General features: G+C 33.0%; 4 protein-coding genes across 6 annotated transcripts; 2 read left to right on the top strand and 2 right to left on the bottom strand.

Annotated features, from left to right (window-relative positions):
• The first annotated feature begins 1,183 nt into the window (after positions 1–1,183).
• On the top strand, positions 1,184–5,719 carry LOC108914949 (crossover junction endonuclease MUS81). Its single transcript, XM_018720880.1, has 5 exons — positions 1,184–2,385; positions 2,440–2,543; positions 2,598–2,920; positions 2,979–3,092; positions 5,418–5,719. The coding sequence occupies exons 1-5, from the start codon at positions 1,265–1,267 to the stop codon at positions 5,664–5,666; spliced, it is 1,911 nt and encodes a 636-aa protein (XP_018576396.1). The 5' UTR covers positions 1,184–1,264; the 3' UTR covers positions 5,667–5,719.
• Positions 5,678–8,715, bottom strand: LOC108914950 (probable ATP-dependent RNA helicase DDX56). Its single transcript, XM_018720881.1, has 9 exons — positions 8,467–8,715; positions 8,142–8,411; positions 7,871–8,088; positions 7,558–7,818; positions 7,178–7,505; positions 6,332–6,429; positions 6,136–6,277; positions 5,845–6,048; positions 5,678–5,789 (listed from the first exon to the last, which is right to left on the bottom strand). Exons 1-9 carry the CDS (start codon positions 8,533–8,535, stop codon positions 5,724–5,726), a joined length of 1,656 nt encoding a protein of 551 aa, XP_018576397.1. The 5' UTR covers positions 8,536–8,715; the 3' UTR covers positions 5,678–5,723.
• A 3,021-nt stretch (positions 8,716–11,736) lies between these two features.
• Positions 11,737–13,074, bottom strand: LOC108914948 (ferritin subunit). The gene is made up of 4 exons (XM_018720879.1): positions 12,822–13,074; positions 12,301–12,581; positions 12,110–12,244; positions 11,737–12,053 (listed from the first exon to the last, which is right to left on the bottom strand). Exons 1-4 carry the CDS (start codon positions 12,904–12,906, stop codon positions 11,898–11,900), a joined length of 657 nt encoding a protein of 218 aa, XP_018576395.1. The 5' UTR covers positions 12,907–13,074; the 3' UTR covers positions 11,737–11,897.
• Positions 13,075–13,187: 113 nt separating this feature from the next.
• On the top strand, positions 13,188–20,023 carry LOC108914947 (ferritin-1, chloroplastic). Of its 3 annotated transcripts, none has more exons than XM_018720875.1 (3): positions 13,188–13,299; positions 13,372–13,479; positions 19,283–20,023. In XM_018720875.1, exons 2-3 carry the CDS (start codon positions 13,377–13,379, stop codon positions 19,843–19,845), a joined length of 666 nt encoding a protein of 221 aa, XP_018576391.1. In that variant the 5' UTR covers positions 13,188–13,299; positions 13,372–13,376; the 3' UTR covers positions 19,846–20,023. The 3 variants fall into 3 exon arrangements, with proteins under 3 accessions (XP_018576391.1, XP_018576392.1, XP_018576394.1); XM_018720876.2 differs by having other exon boundaries at positions 13,296–13,320; XM_018720878.2 differs by lacking the exon at positions 13,188–13,299 and having other exon boundaries at positions 13,351–13,479.
• Positions 20,024–21,976: the final 1,953 nt, after the last annotated feature.

The following is a 21,976-nucleotide window of genomic DNA, read 5'->3' as shown; positions in this document are numbered from 1 at the left end:
ATCACAAACGTACTGTTTTATTTTAAATCTGTTGACAGTCATTCACTTCACATACTATTACCATATTTAAATTATTTTCGAAACTTTTTATTTACCATTTATAAAAACAAATTGTAATAATTATTGACTTGACTTCTAGTTTTCAGGTTAGTATACCTCCCCGCTCCCCAATATAAATATTAAACTCAATATAAATAAAATAAAATTGGTTATTTGCTTACTTCACTCGTATTTATGAAGCTACATTCATTTGGGTCATATGGAACACTAGCGCCACCCCAACTTCTGCCATTTCTTGGACAAATTTTGTCAATTTTCCCGTATGAGTTCGTGCTCCTTATCTAGTCTCCCTGAACGACAGAATCAATCGCATGCTTCTAGAGAGAGAGAGCATGCTAACCCTCCCAACCTCTCTCTCTTTCGAACCTACGCTGTACTCTCGGTCACTGGGATTCTGCCTCCAGTAGTATATGCTCTAAGCCCAGAACCTCAAATCACAGAATAAAACCGAGAAAAAAAAATTAAAAAAATATTTGACGATTTTGGAAATTTTTCAAAATCTTGAGCAACCTCTAAAAATATTTTTTTTGACCTGATTTGAGGGGGCTCTTAAAACATGATAAACAAACATATTTTCACGAAACGCGAAAATAAAATTTTCGTTTTTTTTTTACTTACTATGTACGTTTTCAGCCACGAAATTCGAATAATTCTAAATATTTCGAATTTTCGCCCCCAAGAACGGCGGTGACATCATTTTTAAAATTATGGCGGCGTTTCGCAAGGTACTATGTCCTGTACAGATTTAGTTTCGCGCAACTCACTCGGTTTCAAAAATACTATACCTATGTACGTTTTCAGCCACGAAATTTGAATAATTCCAAATATTTCGAATTTACATCCCCAAGAACGGCGGTGACAACATTAATTCTAAATTTTGAACGCATTAAAAAATGGTACCTATATTATCATAATTAAGATAATATATAAAAAAATAGTAGTAGTAAAAGAAATTTTGTAAAATTTTTCCAGTAATTTGATATTGATCTGGCAACACTGGCTGTGAGCACCCTAGCCTAGCCGTCTATTATATGTTTTGTGCTAGTGCTAGTAGTAGTTGTCAGTAATGTTAGTTGTCATTTGTGTGGAAGGAGAAGAAGAAAATAGATATTTATAAGTGATTCTGATTAATGAATTTCAATTTTGTAAACAGTAAACAGTCTCCGGAGATTATTGGATTTTATGTAAATAATTAAAATGAAAAATGAACGAATTCAAAAGGAAAAGGGTAACGATGAAATTAAAAACTCCAAACCCGCTATTTCAAAAATGGCTTACCGAATGGAGAGACCAAGCAAGAAAAGAAAGTTCTAAAATGGAATTTTGCTTTAATATTGCACTTCAGTCACTGAAAAGATATCCGCTACCTCTTGAAAGAGGAAAAGATTGCCAAATATTAAAAGGATTTGGTAAAAAATTGTGCGAAATGATTGATAATAGACTGCAAACACATCAACTTAATATGATAAAAAATGTAAATTATGTTGATGCAAGAAAATCACAATATTTTGATGGAATAGATGAAGCAGCAAGTAAAAAGAGTAAACCTATTCAAGACAATTCTTTTTCTAAACGCAAAGGCAGCTGTTCTAAGGAATATTTTCCTGAAGAAGGTTCTGGGGCATATGCGATTTTAGTTACATTATTTATTGAGAGTTTAGAGCCAATATGTGCAGAATTTTTAACTAAGCAAGAGCTAATAAGAAAAGGGCAGCATTTATCTCGTACTTCATTTACTAAACCAGATCCTGGAAGCAGGTATACAGCTTGGTCATCTATGAAGACACTCGTTACAAAAAAACTAGTTATTAGAAAAAGTAATCCTCCCAAGTTCTCTTTAACAAATGAAGGATTAGCTCTATCTAAAAAATTATTTGATCAAAGAAAAAATACTTTTGGTTCATCATTTCAAACTAAAGAGACAATTATTAAAAATGGAAAAAATCAGGAAACTTGTATAGATTTATTGGAAAATACAGATTCATCTTCCGCATATAGTTTAAGCAGTACTTCTGAGATATCGACAGATAACGGCAAGAGTAGTTCTATTATATCAGATAAAAATTCTGTTTTATCATTAGAAGATAAGACTTTGTCATTTGGAAAGGGATTAACTAATTCAGAAGTATTTACTGAAAGTTCTAATTTGTATTCAGCGAACACAGTTCATTCAGATTGGATTAGTACAAACAAAACAATTCAGAAACATATGTCTAATAGTTCCGCTGCATCATCTACTTATAGTTTAACACAAGAGGAATGTTTTAAATTACTACCCAATAGTTTTGACATTATTTTGTATGTAGATACATGCGAAACCAGTGGGTAAGCGTAGACGTATAAAGAAAACTAAGCCTTGAATATAACATAACTTTTTAGAAGCAAGGCGTTAATCCAAGACGACCCTATTCTGGCAGAACTGAAACGAACTGAAGTAGCTTATGAGGTGAAAAAGCTGAAAATAGGAGATTATATTTGGATCTGTAACTTGTCGCATCATTAATTTTAACTCGATTTACTAAATTCAGTATTTTTAGGTCGGGATAGGACTTCTAAAAAAGAATTAGTACTCCCGTATATAATAGAGAGGAAGAGAATGGATGATTTTGGTCATAGCATTAAGGACGGTCGCTACTATGAGCAAAAATTCAGATTGAAAAAATGTGGCGTACAAAACGTAATATATTTGATAGAAAGATTTGGAAGTAATCAGCACGTGGGTTTACCTATCACTACGTTGTACCAAGCGGCAACTAATACAGCCATTCAAGATGGTTTTTGTGTAAAATTCACTGAAAGTATTAGACACACGGCCAGGTATTTGATAAATTTGTCAGCAATATTGAACCGAGTTTTTAAGGTAAGTCCGAAACTAAAATAAAATTGTAAATTGAATTTGTATTTTTTTTTTCTTTTAGACCAAAACGCTTGTAAGTTGTTCCAAAGAAAATATATCGGACATTTCCTTGGAAGACAGTTGTATTTCAGTAATGACTTTTCAGGAATTCAACCATAGCTCATCGAAAAATAAGGTAATATACGGGGTGTTAAGTACGTAAACAATTTTAAGTGCGCCATTATTCCATGGCTAAAAATTGACCTCAATGATTTGGGATCGAGGGGGATTATCCCTCTTTATCCTGCCTCATCTCGTGTAGGCCTGGACAGCCTTCGTAGGTGGGCTCCATTCGTCGTCTACCCCGACCGCAAATGAGGCCGGTGTAGGCGCCCGACAATTTTAAGTGGTGATGAGTTTAACCGAAAGTTAATTAAAAAAAAAATTATTTTCAAAATTTCTCTGAATGCATGTGATAGAGAATGACAAAACTAATGATATAAATACATGTAGACTGAGATACTTGTCACAAAACACAAAAAATTGATGCCATTAGATATTTTGATGTATCTGGAATTTGTCAATAAAACACAATATATTCAATTAATCATCAAATTTAATTTTGTTTTCTTCAAAAGAGGCTCCATTTGAAGCAATACACTTTTTCAACAAACACCTCGGTCGTCAAAGCACTTTTTAAACGCATATTCCGGTATGGACTCAACTTCTTCAACAATTATTGTTTTATGGCTTCTATCAACTTGAAACATGTTCCACAGAGTGTTAATTTGAATTTGGGAAAGAGGAAGATGTCGACAGGCTAAAACGATGGCTACTCGATGATATTCGTTGAGTTTTTGTCAATAATTCATACACAAGTATCGCTTTGTGTGATGGTGCATTATCGTGGTACATAATTCAAGAATTGTCCTTTTAATAAATCTGCTCTTTTGCGCCGTGGTCTCGTTGCGCCGTCTCTCATCACGCCCAGATAATATTCTTTGTTGATTGTTTCTCGATCCATCCGATCCTGTGCGGACATAATAGTCAAAGAAAACAGTCAACACGTCTTTGATTTTTGATTGACTTGGCGTGGTTTTTTTGGTTTCGGCTCATTAGAAAAGAGCCATTCCGAAGCTTGTTGGTTCGCTTGCATGTCAAGCTCTTAAATCCATCTCGTCACTCGTTATGCTGCATTGTACGAATGTAGAGTCTGAATTAGTTTCCTGTCTTTAGCAACATGTTCTTTTTGAAGAAAGTTCTATTCTTTTGGAAGCAGGCCCTGTTGTGACCCAAAACATCACTAAAGTGGTGCGAACTGATTTGTGAGATATGTTTAGTTCCAGCTCTCTCAGACTATAATAATGGTTTGCAAGCACCATTTCCTTCATTTTATCGATGTTTTCTTTAGTTGAAGACGTTGAAGGACAATCAGAACGTGGCAAATCATCAACCACTTCTCGACCATGTTTGATTGTTATGTGCCATTTTTGTATACTTGAGTTTTGATAAGACTGAATGACTGTACATCTTTCCCAACATTTTCAACGATTCGGCACAAGAAATTCCGTTGGTATAGTCTTTCCGAAGTTGGTTGTAGTCTTGTATAAAAAACCGAGCAATTAAATTTTATGAGTTTCATAGGCGTCCCTAAAAAGTTTTCTGCTAAAGGTAAAAAATTATAATTTGTATATAATGTTTAAAAAATTTTTATTATATGTTCATTTGGCCAACAATATATTTTATTTATGTCCTCAAACAATTTTATTATATTGATGGTAAATTTCGTTTTGTTCCATTTCAAAATGCCATGTTGTAATAATATTATTTCTCCCTTTCACAATTGTAATATCAATGATTAATAGATGATTATAATAAATTAAGATTATCTGAATCACACCAAATTCCGCATTGCTGCACTGCACTGCCAGGCGACTTGTCGACAACTGAAATTTATGACACGGTCTACCAGAGCAACAGTGTGTATTGCTGTTTGCCCGCATGCTCATTCTTCAACTGGGCATGTACATTTCTACCACTTGCATGATTAGTTCGACCAGAGCTATATATGGGTATGGCTAAATAAATATGGGAACAATTTTTTCAAATATTTTGATGCCGAGTTGCTGCGTCAATGACCGAACCTCGTACATATTGTCATCCTCGTGGTTCTTCAATTGATATCGGAAAAACTATAGTGCAAAATTTTAGGCAATCTCTTTGATAACATTATTCATAGTAAAAACTGCATGGATAGATAGCACTCAAACTTCGCATCAGAGTAGAGCAGTGCCACCAACTTTCCATCAAAAAAGAAATTTAAATTTATTTTATGCGGAATCTTTAATGATACATTTTTTTTTCAATGAGAACTATTTCATAATTCTGCATTAAATATCTTTCAAACATATTTTTAAAAAGGTGATTGTTTTTTTTTATTTTAAAACACTATCTCAAAAATTATTGATTTATAAAAAATTTTAGCTTAAAATAATAATTTTTAATAATTAATAACTTGTAGCCCACAAAAGTCTCCGATTTATTTGTAAAAATGTTGATTCAAATCAAAGGCATGTCTGTGGACAGAGCATTAGCGATCGTAGACCAATATCCCACTCCTGCTCTATTAAAGAAAGCCTATGATGAAAATCCCGGAGGGAAAGGAGAGAAACTGTTAGCCTCTATTCAGTTTGGCGATTGTAACAAGAATATTGGACCACTACTAAGTAAGATTGTACATCAGCTTTTTACCTTGGAATCTTTTAATTAAAATTCATTTTTATTTTTACTTAAAAATTTATATTTTTTTTACAATAAATACATTTTACTACTTCTTTTTTTTCTTACTGAAACCTTCAAACTGCATACTTAATAAAGGATTACTTTTTTTTGCCTAAAAAAATATGTCTAATAATGACAAATTCTCTCAAATTTTGTTTAAAACTTACCCGGAATTTTGCTGTAGAACTCTCAAAAGTTTTACTGTGATCACGTTTTCTTTTGCCCCTCCTCGCGATGCCACTTAAATTTTTCAAAGTGGGCGGTACAATGTATTCGGGAACATCGGCTAGGTGCGGTTGCAGCCTTACTGTGTGCAGTGCTTTATCGTGCCGCAATACTTGCAAGTCTGTAGGATTGTCCTCGAAATAACTCTAAAATCAGTTCAACATGATTTTAATAAGTATTTTTATGGCTCCCTTTCAGTATTTATGTAAATTTTGGAATGTTCCGATATGTACCTTCAGCTTTTGGCAATTGAATATCTCCTGCTTTATTTCTTTGAGCCTTGCCTCCCTCACAGCAATTCTAGTAACTGCTCTCCAGGCATCTTTTGCTCTATATTTAAAAGCATCCACCTCCTCGAGCTTGAACTGATATGATCTAGAATTAATTTTTTGAGAAATAAAAAAGATATTTATAAATATTCCTGCTCACTTAAAAATAGATATATCTTCGCGGTCTTGCTTTAGAGCCTCCTCGACTTTTTGCAGTAAGGGCTTCTCTTTTATGGAAACGAAGGATAAAACACTGCCCTAAAAAATATTTAAACATACATAGTGCGCTATTAAGTGTGCAACAATTTTTATTATTTGTAATTGTGAATAAAAATTGTTAATGCCACCAAGTTTTTTAATTCTAAATGTTCTTAATGTTTTGACGAATTTTCAAAAACAAGGCTACACTTGAATAATTGTATATTTTTCAGTCTGCCTTGTATGGCGTTTGATTGGGAGCCATTCCAAGTACTTAGGACCGTTATCGAACATGCACCAATTTTTGGAAGTGTTCAAAATTTTCATTTGAAAATAATAAAAAAATAATTTTACCCATTTATTGCAAACTTAATGGTGCACATTGTATAATTTTGAATATACAGGGTGTTAATTAAGAATGTCGAAAAATTAAAAGGTCGATTCCTTGAGTGATTTTAAACTAAAGATTATACAGGGTGTTTCATAACTCTACCGACACAGAGCAGGCACGTGTAGAGGGTATTTCATGCGTCAAATTTGACAGAATTCAGTGGATTTTTATTTCCAATTACATAAATCGTCAGCCAAAGTTTTATCGATCTGTGTTAAATGTCTTCAGAAATAATTTACAAATGACAATTTTTTTTTTAATTTCAACACCTTGTATCTTCAAAAACCATCGATTTGTGGACCCATGTTTATTTAACTTTCTTGGCTTAAGATTACTCAATGAATCACCTTTATAAGTTTGTCTACCTAACACCCTGTATTTAAACATTTGTTATTTAGTTTATGGGTTTATAGATACCTGATTATTTCCTCTTGCAACCCTACCAGCTCTGTGAATATAAGCTTGCGTGTCTAATGGAAAATCAAAATTAATAACGTTAGCAACGAATTGAAAGTCTATGCCTCTAGAAACACCGCTTTCTTTATCCCTTCTTCTTTTCGATTTCTTGCCGTCTCCTTGCCCTTTCTCGGTGTCAGGCTGTTCCAAAGCTCGTTCGTCAGATGCTACGATTATATCGTATATGCCTTGATTGAACTGATTGACAGAATGACATCTTATAGTAGAAGGGAGCTCAGAATTTAAAATACAGGTTGGAATGCCAAACTGTTCGAGATACAGCTTAATCCTACAAAAGAAATAAAAATGTCTAATAGACAAAAATATATTTAAAAACTTACTTGTAGCACTTATCTACAGTATTAACAAAGATAATTGTTTTTCCTCTAATTAAACAAAGTTTCAAAAGGGCATATAATATTGTTGCTTTATCCATTTCTTCTGCATATAAATGATAATGTGTCAATTGGCTAGCGGGTGCCAGATCAGGTTCTTCCAATTTTAATACAACAGGATTATGCAATATAAGACTTTTCAAGCTTTTTACATCATTACTTAATGTGGCTGAAGCTAAAATTGCCTGATATATTGTAGGTAAATACCTGAAATTCACAAATACATTTAAATCAATTTTGTGAAATACATAATTCTTACCCTAGCAATTCTTTTACTTCAGCTTCATATCCAAAAGAAAAAACTAAGTCAGCTTCATCAATTACTAAAATTTCGAGAGACTTTCTTAAACTTAGATTCCCAGCTTTTAAGTGTTGTAAAATTCTAGATGGAGTTCCTACAACTATATCTGGCTTTTCAACTAGGAGAGGTTTCTGTACATTTAAATCTACTTGCGGTGACACATCAACACATCTAACCTAAGAAAAAAAAGCATGACAACTGAAAAAAAAACTGAATTTTTAAACCTCACCTCTCTTGAACACTTAACGGTAAGATCTTTCACAACACCGCATATTTGATTGCAAAGTTCTTTGCTTGGCGTCAGTATTAAAGCCTTAATTTCTTGCTGGATAGCAATTTGCTTTAGGTTTAAAATTTTTTGTATGACGGGAACTGCAAATGCTGCGGTTTTTCCAGAACCTGTTCTGGCCCTGACTAACACATCTTTTCCTTCTAGAATTAGGGGGATGGCTTTTTCTTGAATAAGTGTGGGAGTCTGCCACCCCAGTTTTGCAATAGCCTGCAATTTACATACAACAAGCATTATTTATAAGACTAAATATTGTAGTGTTTACTTTTAAAATGCGGTCGTCCAGCTCCATTTCATGAAACTTGAACGATTTTTCTTCAATTTCATCGGCCATTTCGATCTTGTTATTTGAATTAAATATTTTTAATGTATACACACATATACAAAAATGAATAGTTCGTTATCATATGTATACATAAAGTATAAAGACTACTAAACACGAATACTATCTAAAAAATAGGCACTACCCTAACGTTTTATATTTCGTAGTGTGTGAAGAATTTCTAGGGTTATGTCACAGATTACTGAACAGTGAACACAGATCACGGAATTATAAACGGTTTTCTTCTACATTAGGGCCTTTCGATTTGTCAAAAATAGTAGCTATTAGTAGCTAATAGGAACTTAGAGTTACTCTGAACTGATATTAGTTGCTAATAGGTACTATTTTAGCCAAAACTAAAGCCCCCCTTAGAGCATATACCACCTTGGAGCATATACTACTTCCATAATCATAATCCTAATCCATTCTCCATTCAATAAACTTTCTTCATTCTGCGAGGTCAGTAGACTCCTCATCCTCAATTCTTGATCTCTCGCATGGTGAAGTTCAGTCGAAGACGTCATTCGAATGAATTCTTCCAAATCCCTATTATTGACTCCCTTCGAATCGAATATGTTATATTCGCTTGCGAGTAAATTCAAATAATATACATCGAGCGATATCTACCGATAGAATAAATAAATAATCATACGAATGTTCACTGTAACTTCACTTTTATGCACAGATCAGTTGCTTTTATGGTTGTGTTTTGTGTTATTGTTTAATGTTTAAGAAGATCAAAGCTGTTATTCGTATATTTTGTGGGTTTTATTCATATCACAGTATACTACTGTGATTCATATATATGTTTTATTTAACTTTCCTGCGTGTTAGGTAGTCTCATAGCTATGAGATTTATAGAGGGTAGTCCTGCTATAAAAAACTGGCATCCTATATATCCCGCCACGCGCGCGCCATTATTCCATTGCTAGAAATTGGCCTCAATGATTTGGGATCGAGGGGGATTATCCCTCTTTATCCTGCCTCATCTCGTGTAGGCCCTGGACAGCCTTCGTAGGTGGGCCCCATCCGTCGTCTATCCCGACCGCAAAATGCGGCCGGTGTAGGCGTTTTGTGGGACCTCCTTTTGTCCTGACTTTCTTCTGGCGCTCTTTTTGCTTCGCCGGCTCGTCTGTCTAAACCCCGGGGGTGGTGTCATGTTTATGTGTGGTATGGTTGGGTAGGGTAGTGCGGCTATGTAGCCTGGGATGAGCTTGCTAATAAGGGGGGCTTTCGTTTTGGCAAAAATAGTACCTATTAGCAACTAATATCAGTTCAGAGTAACTTTAAGTTCCTATTAGTTACTAATAGCTTCTATTTTTGCCAAATCGAAAGGCCCTAAGATGGCCCTTATCCTCTATATGTACTCCTAAATTTATTTTTGCTATGCAGTAGACTTCTCTATGCTTTTTATTTTCTGTATATCACTATTTTGTTTACTTAAGAAATAGTTACATTATAGCTACCTAGTACAAATAGGCTAGGTAGTTTTTCAATTAATTTTTTTAGGTAGTAGAAAAATTTCTGATATGAAAATGTATAACATTTATGTTATTTTTTTAATGTACATATTTTCCTAAAAAAATTATTTTGGTCTGTGTTCTGTCAAGACCCGCGTGAAAGCGACATTGCCAAACTTTTACCCAGGATGCTTTTACCAATGAGTTTTCAAAACACTATTCGAAGATTTCGAAGGGTCCTAGAGAATATGAAATTGCATTATCATTCGCATCTTTGATCCATCGTATAACTTTCGAATTAAACCATTATTAACTTTTTCTAATCTGTGATTTAAACTTTATGAAGCTTGAAGGTGAGAAGTACAAATCTTTCGTGAGAATACGCTGTAGAGAGCTTCTCGAAATGTTTCTTGACCACTATATATCCGAATGTATGTTCCTGGACTCTTATCAACCATTTATCAACAATCTCACTAACTGTTTAGTCGATGTTTTGTGTCAAATGACTTCTTGAAGGACGGCCAGAGTGTCATACGAAATTGCGAACTGTAACTGCCAGAGCCAGACCTTCATTATTTATAAATTATTGCTCAACAATAACCGTTTTCTTTTGCTCATATCTTTGAATCATGATCACTGAATAAGGATCAGACAAACACGAAGTAGATCCATGAATCCAATTTCGAAGAGAACAGGATTTTATTTACTGTTGACAATCGATTTGATTTTAATATCGTTTTGGTACACCCTATTCTTCTGTGTACAATTAAAATAAAAATGGTAACTCCCTTCAAGGAAATAAAGAAACCACCATAATTTTAAGGTTATAATATGTGATCGTGATCAAAAGTTCGAATCACAGAAAAAAATTTGATTCATAGGGGAAAGGGAATTACCGATCCTGATCATAAAATCTGACATGATCCGGAAACAAGAAAACAACTACGAACATAATTTTGTGATCATAATGCGTTTAGATCCGAAAGTGGCAACCGAAAGAAAGCAGCTATTGAAAACGCTTTGATTCGTATAACCATGGAGACTACACAAGGAGCCCGAACTCCATGTAAACAAAAATCTTACAAAAATAAGAGGGCGCTAGTGTTCCATATGTATCGTTAAATTATTTTCGAAACTTTTTATTCTAGTCTCCCTGCGTATAACGCTCCATTTCTAATAACAATAACCCTGAAATGTCAGCTTTTTTTTTTAGTTGGCAACACTTTATCGAAAAACAAATCTAGCGTCAATTTTGGGACGCCCGATACTATAGTAGCATTGATATTAATACAAAGCAGTTAAAATTGCTTATCACCATATCAGTCTGATATTCTGCTTTATACTCCAGTATATGAAATGATTGAAATGGTAACAACAATAAACAATTTTAGTTTTACTGCTATATGTATGTAGTTTTCCATCGTTGGTTTGTCTCGAATATTTTCAATTGATATCGATAACATTATTCATATCATCGATTTTAACTACAATAATAAGTGTGTTAACAATTTGTTCGAACTGATAACATGCAAAACAAATGAAGTTATCTTTTTCATGTTTTTTTTTGCTGTAGATGATACTGATGACAAATAGATTTAAATAGGTACTCGACAGCTTTGTTTAAATATTTTAAAAGTAATTAGGTATGCATTATCTTTTATGATTTTTTGTATAGTTCTGATTTACATGTTGGGCAAGAATCACGGAATTTTTTCAAATAAATTTATAAAAATTCATAAAATTTTTATTGAAACAAAAAAACTGCGACTATGAAATTTTTACAACATACCAAATATTTATAAACATATTCTAGAAAATACAAAATGAAACGTGAAATATATATCACAAAAAGTATGTAAGATAGGAATGAACTAGTTCTACAATAAAAAATATATATATCCACTGAAATAATATTTACAGCTCACCGTTGAGCAATTTCTTATCAAACAAGAACTCTCCGAGAGCTCCATGTTTCTGCTTCAACTTCTCCAGGGTGGAGACTTTGCCGGCAATATCTCGTTGGCCATGATATTGTTCAGTAAGGAAATCGCCAGTTAGGTAATCAACAAGCTAAAAAAGAGATAAATTATTTAAATGTTTTATGCAGAAAAAGAAAGGATGCTTACGTGATAATCGTTAAAATGATCATCTTCACAAACTTTGATAACTTTACGAATTTTTTGAGTCACGGAGGCTTCTAGTTTCAAAGCATCTTTTAAAGCCTCCAGGCCACTGGGCCAAGAAGTTTTTGTCGGAATCAACTGGAAAAAGTAAACACAAAATGAAAAGGTAAACGAAAAGTGATTAGATAAGTTACCTTTCTACTCTTGATGAGTTCACTGACTTTAGACGTTAATTCTCCTCTCATGAGTAGATAAGAAATCAGTTTTATGGCATGTTGTCTTTCCTCAGAGGCCGCTTCGAAGAATGTTTTAGCAAAACCTGGCTTGTTAACTATGTCTTTAGAGAAGTGAGCTCCCATAGCCATGTATTGCATAGCGGCTTTTAGTTCCTCCTCAATCTGACCCCTCATGCTGTTCACACAAAAGTCCTTCATGTCAATCCATTCTGTGGGTACGTGTATATTTTCGCTTCTACCTACAAATTCAAATAAAATTAAATAAAAAATCATAAAATTAAATTCTTAAAAAAATCAATTTAGTCTAAAATTCATAACCTCATTCACGATAACAAATAATTATTAAAACAATAACTAGGTTAAATATATAAATCATAACATAGTACATATAATCAATTTAAAAATATTTATAAACTCTCCATTTATCTATAATTTTATTTGATAAATTCAAAAAAAACAAAATTAAATAAAATACTCACATTCTAGCTCAGCTGATGTGAAGACTGCACAACATATAACAAATACGGTAAAAACGAAAGATTTCATTTTGCAGGTATATAGCATAGTTATTAAACACAAAATAAAAAATAACTCTCAAGAGAAATATTGAACGCAGTTAATCGCCTTTACACTCACTGGTGCAGAAGGTGATTGTAACAACAATAATAACGACTCTGCGGTACTAAAGCTATCCCTATCTATACTAATTTGCACACTGCACTAACATTCGGTTGGAAAACATCTCTTTCTACACAAATTTTTCAGAACCATGCGCCTCCTGGACCCTGACTAGACACTTTCTTTGTCATTGAAGTAGTTTGAACATGCGCTCGGCACTTTTGCGCACGGCGTTAAGGTCTAGAATTTATGTATGGAGTGCGTCGTAGCGAGTAGCAAGAAAAACAGAGAGACGTTCCATTGTTTGGGTTATTCATGATTACGCTGGCGAGATACCAGGTTGGTAGAGTTTATTTCGTGGTATATAAATTTATTATGTGTATTTATCAGATTTTACTTTGATTTTTGCAGGGATCATGAAGGCTTTTATCGTATTTACCACCTTGTGGGCTGTTGGTAATGCCCTTTCAGAAAGTTGCTATAGAGATGTAGAAAGTGTTTGTACACCATCTAATAAGTGTAAGTACATTATTTATCCTTTTATCAAAACATGGCGAAGTTGCCTATTTCATGCTTGTTAATTCATATGCAAGTCGTTCCAAATTATCCGGAGTTATCGTTGAAATAAATTCATACATGAAAATGGTTTTGTTTTGGAGTTAAAAAACTCACGTTCCAAAACAGTTTTTAAACGATTTTTGTTTGCTTTACCAGAAATGCGCATGCGCATGATTGTCAGGATATAAAAATAAAAAAATATTGTATTAGAAAGAAGTACATACCAAAGTTTTAACCACGCATTTAAGTCGTCAAAAGCAACAATATTGTCTAATATTTTCTTATTTTTTTTGGATATGTCTTAAAATTTTAAGTTCTTGTTGCTTGAAAGCTTAGTTGAGTTATAATACCTATATAAAGGGAAGAACAAAAACCTTTGAATTGTTTCATAAAATATTCTAATAAGTTACTTACATATTTCTTTAATTCATAGACAGTTCATTAACGTTATTTTAATGGGTATCAAATACTGGAAAAAATGTGACTTCAAAAAATGTATAAAGATAAAATTTGTTGTTTTTTATTGATTGATTCATATAAGTTCATTATTGGTATTTTCAAGTGCTCAAATACTCTAAAATGATTTTTTACTGATTGTGCTACAAGGTTTTGTAGGTATGAAAGATAATTTTATCTTCTTAAATTAAATGTAAAAGATTAAAGATAATATAAATTTCAATGGTTTTCATTAAAGCTGTTTATTTAAATCAAATTCCTTTGAATTAACAGCATTCCATTTGTCCAAATTTACTAAAGCATATATACAGTGTGTCCACGGATGGAGTTAGAAAAAGTGATGAAAAGAGGGAAAACTTTTATATTTATAGCCAATCATTTTTCAAGTTTCTATATTTACAGCCTATCTCCAAATCAACCAATGGTTTCGATGACCAAATATTTTTGTGCAGAATTTTTGTTGCTTAATTAAAGAGTAATTTGTAACGTAGATATTTTTATTTCTGAAAAATTAAGTCTTGTCAGGTCCAAAAAAATGTTTTCTATGTACGTAAATTGCCATTTTCATATAAGATATCAAAATATTCCATTAGGAAAAATTAGTTGAAATTTATTCTGATATTGCAAATTTGGAATCGATTGGTCTATTACGATTTTTTCAATTTCACATACTGTGTAGATAAAGTGCTCTTTCTGTGTAAGAAAAATTTATTAGAAACTGATCAAAATCGAAATTAAATTTAAAAAAGTGCATAAAATTTTGTGCCAATCATATTTTACAATTGTTTGGATTCATCAAATAGAAAATTATGAAATTATGTTTAAATTTGGCATATGGACATAAGTTAATTGTGATTAACTTTTCTCAATATATTTTTTTAATATTTTATTTGGAAGGGGGAGTTTACCAACACAGAAGATAATTCGTTTGCTTATAACAGAGCCTACTGAATTATTCAAAAATAAAAATGTGTCAAAATATTTTTAAATCATACGGGAACTTTCAAAATGTTAAAATCTTTACTTAAAAATTTGTTCTCGAAGCCTACGGTTAAGATGATCTATAGACACCCTGTACATATTAAATGCTAGAATGCTATTTTTATGTATTTTAAATATTAATATATTCCTTATATCTGGTAACATTGTTTGAATTATAAATATATTATTTTCCATTGCATCTTTAGTCATGAATTTATTATCACTTCCTACCAAGATACGTATAATGTATTTTCCAACTCCAAATTAGATTTTGATAAGGATGTATTATTACTTTTAACAGAAAACAGGATGTGACTAAAGTTTTTCGTTAAATTTCAATGGTGGATTCTTCATTACAAATTAATAAAAAGACTTCATATAGAGAAAATGCTTTATTTTCAAGACACAGGGTGTTAAAAATTGGTTGAAAACATTTATTTCAAGTTGCAGAAAACATTCTTTAATGTGTACCAAATTGTCAGTGATTAGACTTCTGTTATACAAAATAAACGCTCTTCCTGTAATAGGCCCCATACATGATCAAACAATTTGCGCAAACTTTTGTTATACAACACGATAGCACAGTTTGTGCAAATTTATTGAAAACAGGCAATTTTTTTAATTTATAAGCAGTTTGTTCGCGCTTGACTGGTATCGTTAATTTTGTCCTTAAAATTATAAAGTTCACTTTTACTTTTCCATAGTTCAGGTAAATCGCTATACCTCTGTATAAATTCTCGCCAAAGCTCTTTATTTCCGACCGTAGATAAAGCCATTTTATTTATTTTTTAAAACCTCTCGAACAACTAGCTGTATGACACTATTCGTTCGTCATGTTGTACAACGCACCTTCAAATATTCACATACACGTTCAAACCTGTTCGAGTAAGTCACGCGTTGCACAAATATTTTCAAACAAGCTCGAATTTACTCGAACTGTTGCGCAACAACTCCAATCAAGACATACATAATCAAAATTAGTCACTAGATAACATAGTGACTGTAATCAAAATGTTTGCACAACGCTCTCTGTGGTGCAAATTGTTTGATCGTGTATGGGGCCTATAAAAATATTTTATAAACTTCTTTTCAATTTGGTGTTTGGTTTGAAGAAATCCATGTATATTGTAAATCATATTTTATTTCATTCATGAATGAATTATTACACAGCCCCACAAAAAAAAAGTGTTCGGACTTGTAGGTCGGACATATGTATTCCCATGTATTTTTCGACGCTGAATCCGATCCCGAGCCCAGAAATGGCCCTCCACGTCTGGAATTGGCCCCAGGGGCCAAAAATGGCCTGTATAGGGCCTGAAATATGGATTCCGGGATGGGGCGAGATCGAAGGTGCATTCTAAACCCAAGGCCGGATTTGTGGTCGAAAAGTTTATGGCCAACTGAAATTCCCCGTTTGGGACCGGGAAAATGACCCCTTAGGGGCCGGAAAATCGTGTTTCGGACGTCGCAATCGCAACAGTGGTATTTTTATGTACTTTTAAATTCTGGAACTCTGACTGTGCTTGAAAAGTTTATGGCCAACTGGAATCTCCCGTTTGGGACCGGGAAAATGACCCCTTAGGGGCCGGAAAATCGTGTTTCGGACGTCGCAATCGCAACAGTGGTATTCCCATGGAAAAATACCCCTGACGGGGTTGGAAAATTGAGTGATTTCAATATGTTCTTCTACTCTGCAAGTAGGTTTGAGGTCGAGAAGGTTCCATCACGCTCGGTTCACGCCTTAATTCAAGAATTACTCCTGAGTGATAGTTTTCCCAGGTATCTAAAAGATTCTGAATGCCCGATTCACCGATTCCAATGCCTCTATCCTTTCCTCATGTATTTCTCTCATTTCACTCAATTGTCAGTACGGAACTTCAGAACGCTATAAAGTATAAAGTATAAACGATACAGTATAGAGTTCCCGACAGTATCTCCTCATACGGAAATATATACAAAATACCACTGTTGCGATTGCGACATCCGATTTTCCGGCCCCTAAGGGTTCATTATCCCGGTCCCAAACGGGAGATTCCAATTGGCCATAAACTTTTCGATCACAGTCTGAGTTCCAGAATTTAAAAGTACATAAAAATACCACTGTTGCGATTGCGACGTCCGAAAGACGATTTTCCGGCCCCTAAGGGGTCATTTTCCCGATTCCAAACGGGGAATTCCAGTTGGCCATAAACTTTTTGAGCACAGTCTGAGTTCCAGAATTTAAAAGTACATAAAAATACCACTGTTGCGATTGCGACGTCCGAAACACGGTGTTCCGGCCCCTAAGGGGTCATTTTCCCGGTCCCAAACGGGGAATTTCAGTTGGCCATAAACTTTTCGACCACATATCCGGCTTTGGCTTTAGAATGCATCTTCGACCTCGCCTCATCCCGGAATTAATCTTTCAGGCCCTATAGAGGCCATTTTTGGCCCCTGGGGCCAATTCCAGACGTGGAGGGCCATTTCTGAGCTCGGGATCGATCGGATTCAGCGTCGAAAAATACATGGCAATACATATGTCCGACCCACAAGTCCGAACACTTTTTTTTTTGTGGGGCTGTGTTATTATTTCATCATAAGGATGAGTCAAATTTGTAATATTCTGTAAGCAAAAATTGCGAAGATCGCTTCCGAAAGCAGGCAACAAAAAACTAAAGTTACATATCAAATTTGATGCATGTCATTTTCTTGTAATTTAAAAAAAAACACTTAATTTCTAACATCCAGTATATTTTTATTGGCACTTTTATTAATTCATGATGTAGAATTCACCATTAAAGTTTGGCATTTTAGTTAACCTTTATACTTAACCTACATAAACCAGTTTTGATAATTGCAACTCGTACACAACTGGCCCATTTTTTACCATGTTAATAAATTTGTTGCGTTTTAGTTTCAATAATTCAATAATTTTGTTGTGTTATTGTATTTATTTTATAGCTTCTACTTTATTGCTTAATTACAAATTTAGTTCAACAAACAATGATTGTATTTGGTCTCATTATTTGATTGTATTAATTTATCTTTATTTATTTTGCTCAACAACAGTAGGTTTTCTGGGCACTTAACATTTATTTACATTTTAATAGAGATAACTCATATAAGTACTTCATACTGTTTTGTTGACCTTTGTAACCTACTGTTTGAAACATTTATTTGTTCAGTATTTTTAAACTTAACCACAAACTCTTTGAGCAGTGGGGTTTTTAAAAACCATTTTATCTGTAATTCAGTTTAAATTAATTTATGAATTTGATGTCTGGTGTTTGCGTGTGTATTTCAATGATACTGTTATCTCTAGTGTACTAAAAAGTAAACGCTTCGTACATAATAATTGTTTTGATTTGAATTAACATTGAGTGATTTTATTATTCCATGAGGTGATTTCATAGTAATTATTGCCTTTAAACTTGTTTTAAATTGTTGAAATCACAAGCAATTCAATTAATGTAGGTGGATTCTTAATAATATTTTGATTTTGACATACCTAAAAATCAAGTCTTAACCTTTTTTAAAATACTTATTCTTATTTTTCCATGAAGACATTCATTGTCTTTTTTCTTCTCCAAATAAAGTATTAAATTGCAGTAATAAATGGTAACACATGATTATAAAGGTTTGTTTTTAAGTATGTTCCGACAGTGAAGAGAGTAATTCCTATGTTAATTCTAAGATATTATCTATATGTATATACAGAACCTTCATAAATAATTAAGTCACGTGACCAGTAATTTTATTTCCTTCATATTGGCAATTAGATTTCAGTAAAATTAAAAATTATTAAAATAATAAGATCAAATTTACGCTAACACACAATTGTGTAATTGTTCACGAGATTTATTTATCTTATCTCGAGAGTAGGCCAACGGTTTGTCATTGTTCATTGTAAACGAACCAATAATATTGATGATGCTAAGGTTTATGGGTTTTTACTTGCCAGTACCAGTTGTGCAATGTAATGCAATTCAACACAATAATTTTTTAAAGCAATAATTTTTTGTAATGTTGGAGGGAAATTCATAAAGTTTCATAAAAAATTATTATTTTGATTCTTTGGAAAAATTACGATTTTCAAGCAAATTTTAAAATAAATAATGGCTACAGATAAATTAAAAGACTTCCTTAAATTCATATATGAAATAAAAATATAAAATGACCTTTGTTAAAGAGGTAACAGATCAGAGAAAAGACCTTGGGTTTTAATGAAGTTTTTGTTATACTCAATGAAATAACCATGCCATCGCAATCAAGCTGAGGTCAAGCATTTAAACATTTATAAAAAAAATTAAGTCAACATAGCATTTAAGAAATTGTCGTTTTGTTCCAGTATCAACAGTTACCACCCATTGTACTGCTAAATATGGTGCCATCGACCAGATTGAACCGAGACTTCAAAAATACGTTAATAATCATTTCACTAGATCTTTTGAGTACCTTCTGATGTCCACTCACTTCGCTAATTACAACAAAAATCGACCAGGATTTGAGAAACTCTTCCGAAGCTTTTCGGACGATACCTGGGAAGACGGCATTGAACTAATTCAGTATATCACCAAACGTGGTGGGCAGATGAACTTTAACGTACTGTCTGACTTTGACGAGAGAACTCCTGACTTCGAGCTGTACGAGTACTATTCTATCGCTAAAGCTTTAGATACCTATAAGGAATTAGCTATGGAAGCTCACACAATCCACAAGGAAGCTGCAAAGGAGAACAGTAAATTCCACGATCCAGAAATAACTTCTCATATAGAGCATGAGTTCATGCACAAGCATAGAGATATAATCAGGAAGTTGGCCGGGTACGCCACCGACTTAAATAGTATACTCAATGGAACAGACAGCTCGTTGTCTTTGTATCTCTTTGATGAGTATCTTCAGAAGCAGTGAACGTTTTCTTGTATATTTTACAGTTTCGTTATATTGTATTATTCCAGTTGTAGAAAAAACTTTTCCATAATTAAGTAGTCGTGTATTTTTGTTAATATTTTGTGATTCATTCTTTAATACCTTTAAAGGCTGTTTATATGATTTAATGTAACGAGTTTTAATAAAATAATAAATCTATTTTATGTCAAAATTATTTCAATTGTGCCTTAAAACGTGATTTCTTTACAATTGCATCATTTACTTTATTGTTTTTTATTTACAATATAGTGCGCAGTATCTGTGATATATCATCACATTCTAAATGTTGAAAATAAGACGCAATTTATTTTTGGCTGATCATCAAATATGTGCTTTCGGTAAATATGTATATATGTATTTTAAATTCAGTTCTTTTTTTAAACCAAACTGAATCGAGTAGCAGTACCACAGGTAAGTTAATTAATGTCAGAATGCAAAATGCAGTTTTATTGTTTATATTCTAAATGTGATGGCTAGTCAATACAGCTGCTTTACCCAAATTCAGGACTACTACAACAGTCTGTATGATATTTGTCAAGATAGAATTCCACAAAAACCCTTGCATTACTTTTTTGGAATTTACCGCATTTGACAAGGTAGAAAAACAACAAACCGAAAACAAGGCATGTCCCTGTTGCAGTAATAAATTATTACAGTAGTTCTTGGAATTCTATCTCGATTACCACTAGATATTTGCAAAAGTCGAATTGACAGAAAACATCTCACTGCTGTTTTACTGGTTCTTTTTTTTATTTTTTTTTAAAACCTTGAAATTACAAAAAGTTTCAATGAAACCTGTATCGGGTAGCTTAAAGTAATTTGTAGGTGTCCTATAAATATGTATAAACACCAGTGTTATAAAACTTACATTTTTTCAAGTTAAAATTTGGATTTTCAATATCTTTACAATCATTGACGAAAAAATACTTTGTAAAATTTCATGTTTGGGAAATGTTTGTATGTATATAGGAATTCCCCATTTTCTTAATGAGGAATCCCCTAGTAATAATAACCATAAGATATAACTACGACTTTATAAAAAGCATAATTAATTGTTATCTATAATTCTCTGGGAGAATATATAAAAACATATAGGGTGTTCCAAAAAATGTTTTTATTTTTTTAAAATCATTGTTTTTCTGCTGTGTTGCTGCCTTACTGATATTTTCGGAAAATCTAAAGTTTTGGCATTTTTTTTGTAACAAACAAAATAGATAAATACCATCTAATACATGTACAAAATTATATAACTAGGTACCTATTTATATACTCCCTTGTATGTGCAAATGAAAAAAATAAAACAATTAGATTTACTACAAAATATTAAATTATATATTCAGAAAAAATTATCATTTCAGTATCACTGTGTCACACTTAAATGAACAATTGAATTATCTATATATTATTATCTACAGAAAATATTTTAGCACGTAATTAGATATGCATAGATGTACAGTCATGTACTTTTATATTGACTCGTAAGTAGGTAAATGAGAAAAACATGTATTTAATATTACACGAAAATTATATCTTTAAGTACCTACCTCGATATTTTATCTTTCAAACACGTAGTACTTACTTTATTGTAACATATTTTAAAATTTAAATAAAAATAACATTTTTACTTACAAAATTACAATTACACGCATAAAAAATTAATAGTGTAGTAACCCGTTTCAAAACTTTAAAAAAATCCTGCGCTATTTTTATTACTTTTAATCTTTTGCCCTGGTGGCTGGTAGCCTGGTAGCCCTGGTGGTCTTCGCTCGCGCCACCGTCTCCACGATGTGCGGTTTCCACGTGAGACGCTGGTCCATCGTCAGGCCCAGGTATCGTGTTTGTCGATTCCAGGAGATGGGTTCCTGGGATAGTGTCAGTCTGTCGAGGTTTTGTGGGATTTTTCGTTTGGTAAAAAGGATAGCCGAACTTTTGTTGGGATTAATTTTGACTTTCCACCTGTTGCACCAGGTTTCAAGTTGGTCTAAGGAGTTTTGGAGGAGGGAGACGGAATATCTAGGATCTACGGATTGGGATGTGATTGTCAGGTCGTCGGCGTATAAGTATATGTTGGTGTTGGGGGGATGTGGGATGTCGGAGTTGTAAATGGTGTATA

The sequence above is a fragment of the Anoplophora glabripennis genome, unplaced genomic scaffold (genome assembly GCF_000390285.2).
Source record: "Anoplophora glabripennis isolate ALB-LARVAE unplaced genomic scaffold, Agla_2.0 scaffold1075, whole genome shotgun sequence".
Lineage (NCBI taxonomy): Eukaryota > Metazoa > Arthropoda > Insecta > Coleoptera > Cerambycidae > Anoplophora > Anoplophora glabripennis.
Note: the sequence above shows the minus strand (reverse complement) of the source record. Positions and strands in the feature narration are given on the sequence as shown.